This window comes from Haliaeetus leucocephalus, unplaced genomic scaffold (assembly GCF_000737465.1).
Source record: "Haliaeetus leucocephalus isolate CR32 unplaced genomic scaffold, Haliaeetus_leucocephalus-4.0 Scaffold384, whole genome shotgun sequence".
NCBI classification, from domain to species: Eukaryota; Metazoa; Chordata; class Aves; order Accipitriformes; family Accipitridae; genus Haliaeetus; species Haliaeetus leucocephalus.
The window spans coordinates 2,059,369-2,064,061 of NW_010972820.1; the positions used below are offsets into that span (position 1 = coordinate 2,059,369).

The following is a 4,693-nucleotide window of genomic DNA, read 5'->3' on the forward strand; positions in this document are numbered from 1 at the left end:
TCTCCAATAATAACAGCATCTGTACCAAATGCATTCCACAGCTCTTTTCTGAGTATTACCTTAATTATTACACTAGGATGAACAGTACTCAAACAATAAAGTATTTCTGTTACAACATTCTATAAAACAGAGTATTTTGTGGAAAACAAAAAAATCTTAACATTGTACCTAACTCAGATGCATTAGTTTCAGAGTACAGCTCTGTCCCCATTACATTACAGGAAGAATGACAAGTCTATCCCCAATCCACACATCCAAAGACTAACAATTTCAAATTTTTACATAATGCACTCAGGTGTCATCTTCCACTAAGGTACAGCGTTAGGTACTTCAGAAATGAATCAAGCAAAACCTTGAATACACTGTGGCAAACTGTACTGCAAATACCTTTTTCTACCTCAGAGAGAGGTGTGGAAAGAATCTTGGTGTGAAACAGCAAAGCTGATCATCTTCTTGGTAAGCTATTTACCAGAGTGTGAAATCTAAGACCTGGCAGAAAAGTTCTTAAAAAGAAAGTTACATTGTAGGCCTGGTACTGACTTCCACCCTCTTAATAAATTCAGTTTCTTTGGTGATGGGCACTAGGAATGTTAGCGCCGCATAAAATTAAGTTTTGGGGTTTTGTTTCTTTTGAATGAAGGCAACCATAATGCATTTTTAAAGATCAGTTCTGATTATCCGCCCTCCCCGCCACCCCAGCTTATCTGGAAAAACATGAACCAGTTTTCATTAGAGCATTAATCATCAGTACAAAACTTCTTCCTTACCTGCACAGACCTGAACAGTCACAGCATCAAGGTTATAATCCACTGTTACCACCTCACAGTTTGTGTCATCCTTTACTAAGAACTGGAAAAGATGCTCTTCATCTTCTATCTGGTAGCACATGGGTAACTTACTGTGAGCAAACATGACCTGGTCTAGCCCACATCTGGATAAGTCAGACAAGGCCTCCGTGGCGAAAAAGGGCTATTGTAACACGACAGGCAGACATTTACAGAAGACATACTAGGGGGTCCAATTAGATCCAGTTGCATTTCATAGCTACCTATTAATTATAATATGAACCATTATTTCTCGTACAGTAGGTGCCATAGACTGCTGCAAGAGACTGATGCTAAAAGATCATCACTCTTTACAATTCACTGACTGACAGACAGTACCTGGCGAGGTGCAGATATTTAAGCTAAATCAGAATAGAATGGAAGAGGAGCTACACATCAGCCACTACTGTTCCAGCATCAGAAAGAGGCCTTCTTGCTATTCACCTTCTTTTTATTTTAAGTTTGACACAGCTGAATTTCCCAAATGATCTTGTGGTTAACCTCCTTTACAAAGTATAAATACTATTCCATTCTTATACAAAAGAAATACAGCTGTTTGTATATATGCACACCTTGACAGCAACTCCTTGAAAGAACACTGTAACATGAAACTGCAGAGCTAATACACACAGAGCACTGATTCAGCTGAAGGCCAGGAAGTCTCTGCTAAGAAAGGCAACCTGTTAAGGTAAAGTTCTCACTAAGAACTTGCATGCTTTAACTGAACTCGTAACATGTGGGTGGGATAATTGGAATCATGTGACATGCTCTTATACAACTTATTAGTTAGATTCTGGTTTACAAACTGTACCCTATAATTGCTGCATTTAACTGAAGCCATCCAATATAGAATGGAATTGCTTGAATACATCTTACTGGTATAAGGAAGCAGCCTTGTTGGATGATACGTTATCAACTCTTCTCAGACACTGAATATGCTCAAGAGTAAAATTAAGACACGAGTGAGATCACACAAGGTTTTGGTAGGTATTTTTTATGTTGGCTTTATAGCTTTTTTGGCTTCTTTAGGAAATTCCTGCACAGTGAAAGGAATGAAGAACTCCAGAAGAGAGTTGACCTCCTTCAGTTCCAGACTGTATTCCACTGCTATTTTCTCTGCGGTCCATATTTGAGGATGAAGTTTATGATTATTAAGAAGTGTCAGAGCCTCCACAATGGAAATTTTGCCTTTGGGAACTTTCTTAACATCTAGATCTCCCAAGTGGCCTAGTTTTGTAAGTCTCTTTTCCTCCTGTTTACAGGGAAGATGTTCGCCACCTCCATCTTTTACCTAATTGTGGGAAGGAAAACAAAAAGAGCTTAACAGCAGTTCTCTTTACTATGCATACTGTAGCAGCCAAGCTGTTTTCTAAATATGGCATTTCCTGTTAGCTTTTCCCTTTTTCACAGCATTTAAAAAAAATAAAAATGCTTAGCCAGCCTTGCTTCTTGATATCACAAAAATTGTCAGTTCTTCCACGGCCATTTTATATATGATGTCAACCTCCACCCAAATTCCGAAAAGCTACCATCTATTGAACTCTTAAGTGTTGTACAGACTTGGCGGGCCTTCATACAAGGCAAACTACAGATTTTGGTAGCCAAAAGTAAATGCAGATAACCTAATATTTGGTACTGATTTGTGGCAAGGAAAAAAAAAATTCATGCTACAAATTGGTATCCTTCTGATACCACTGGAAATCTTTTTCATATAGTCTCTTTCTCCCCTTCCTTTCATTTTCAGATTTTAGTTTTGTAACTAAAAGATATCACCTCTTTTGCTCTGTCTAGAGAACAAGCTTTGCTGGAGAAAAAGAAAGTATTTTGTAGCATCATAGGGAGTTTAATTCCCATGACTACTGCAGTGCTCAGACACGCAAAGTCTCTTCTCCCAAGTCCCTTCATATTTCCAAGTCAGTTCCAAACCAGCTCTGCCTTCCCCATATTGCCTTTTATTAACATTTAACCAGTGAATGACACTGCAAAAACGACACAATGAAAACCTTTCTTAAATTTAAGAAAAAGTACTTTTAAAGTTATCAGAGCCCACAGACACTCTGTATTAACTCACAAGCTGAGAAAACTGATGTGGATGCTACAGCAACTATAACTGTGTGTCTGTTTCTAAACTACAGAGAATGTCTGATGATGCTACCAGTTCTCCATTTCTTTCTTTTACTTTGTGCTAAAACTATGCTCAGATAATGAACAATTTTTCAAGTCTTAATAAAATGATATGTCTCTGGCTATCTGCCCCTTCAGGACTTAAGAGTTGGTGCTTTTCCACTTACCACAGATGGACACACCAAATATACATAGAGGTATGTACACATACATGATGCACAAAGTATTCAGAATAACATCAGGAAAAGAAGAAAGCTTTTGGATGAAGTTCTGCCCACAAGCCTCCGTGCTAACATGTTACTCATGCTCTTCCCAACAACTGCAAATAGACACACCACAAGAGCAGCAACCTCAGAGTAGGAACGGAATCAAGCACTAAGGTTTGTTCCACTTTGGGCTTTTTCCTCAAATCTCTCTTGACAGGCTTACAAATGAATATTGAAAGATACTGAAATTAGAACTTCAGCACTTCCAAGATTAGTCCTAACCTCTATTATGAAAATGAAGGATAGAGATTACTTGGACACTTCAGGGAGAGACTGCAGAAATCTGTTTGCATTTTTAAATACTTTTAGTCTTGAATACAAGGTGCTATGAAAGTGGCAAATTAGAGAGACTTGGGAATTTTATTGCTAGATGATTATAAAACTTTTATTGCTGAATAAAGCAGCTAGAATAAAGTGGTCCAATACTGCAACAGGTAAAAACGCACAAGCCATAATGTAACATGGTGGAAAAGAGGAGACTGAACTCCAGCCTGCATTTTATTGGAAGCAGTATGCTTCGCCTTACAAGTCAAAGACTGCAGCTGTGGGCAATGAGGAAACTGATCACCAAACTGTTCAGAAGGTTATGCAGAAAAAAACCTAAGGCACTTCCTCAGCTGCATAAGGAAAAGTTTCTGGACAGTACAACATTAACATCAGTAGTTAAAGACTCCACTAAGATGTTAAAGTCTTTGTCCTCTACCACATCCATGCTCCCATAGTAGTCCGAATGTCTTTTCTCCTAACAACTCTACAAGAGATCTTTGGCAAACTCCTGCATCTTTGCAAAAGGCTGGCCAACTGTCCTTCCACCTCAGGGGAAGCAGAAGTGGGAATCCAGATGAAAAACAAGGTAAGATCAACGTGACAGTAAAAAGGAAAACTGCGTAAGCATTGAAAAGGTTGTATAATCACAATCTGTCACATGTTCAAGACCCAGGGTCAAACACAGTCAGTGCTACTGATATATAAAGGAATAATGAAAACCTCACTCTTATCCATAAAAAAGGTAGCTTTTAGGCACTGACGGATCATTTTCCTCCATACAGAATTTGTGCTGAGTTTGAAAACCACAAAGCCGATGCTGGTATGCCTCCTACAGAGAGACTTACTCACCCGCACAGGTGGATCTCTGGACTCGACATAAACATCTTTTAACAAGGTGAGGAGCTTGTCGTCCTTTCTGTAAATTTCTTCTTGTATCCCTGGGCGCTCTAAAGGCAGCGGGGAGAAGAAGGGAAGCGAAAAGACAGATCTGAGTCGAACCGTTTCCCGTTCGTTAGTTCTGCCAGCTTAATCCCTTCCCCAGAGGAACGGCGCGACTCCCAAGACGCACGGCGCTCCTCGGGAAGGTTTCACTTCTCCGCCAGCTCCAACCTTCGCAACACCGGTACCCGCCGCGGCCAGCCGGCGCGGTGGAAAACACCGTCGGCGGCCACCGCTGCCTGCGGGACCCGGCCCGGCCCGAGGTGCCCGGCC

General features: G+C 40.3%; 1 protein-coding gene across 1 annotated transcript in view; it reads right to left on the bottom strand.

Moving 5' to 3' along the window:
- Positions 1-1,294: 1,294 nt before the first annotated feature.
- The window catches only part of NDUFAF4 (NADH dehydrogenase (ubiquinone) complex I, assembly factor 4), a 4,370-nt gene continuing 971 nt past the window's right edge, over positions 1,295-4,693 (bottom strand). Inside the window, exons 2-3 of the mRNA XM_010573439.1 lie at positions 4,331-4,499; positions 1,295-2,115 (exon numbers count right to left, since the gene is read on the bottom strand). Coding sequence (XP_010571741.1) covers positions 1,819-2,115; positions 4,331-4,499 — 466 coding nt within the window. The 3' untranslated portion in view covers positions 1,295-1,818. The remainder of the gene's footprint in view (positions 2,116-4,330; positions 4,500-4,693) is intronic.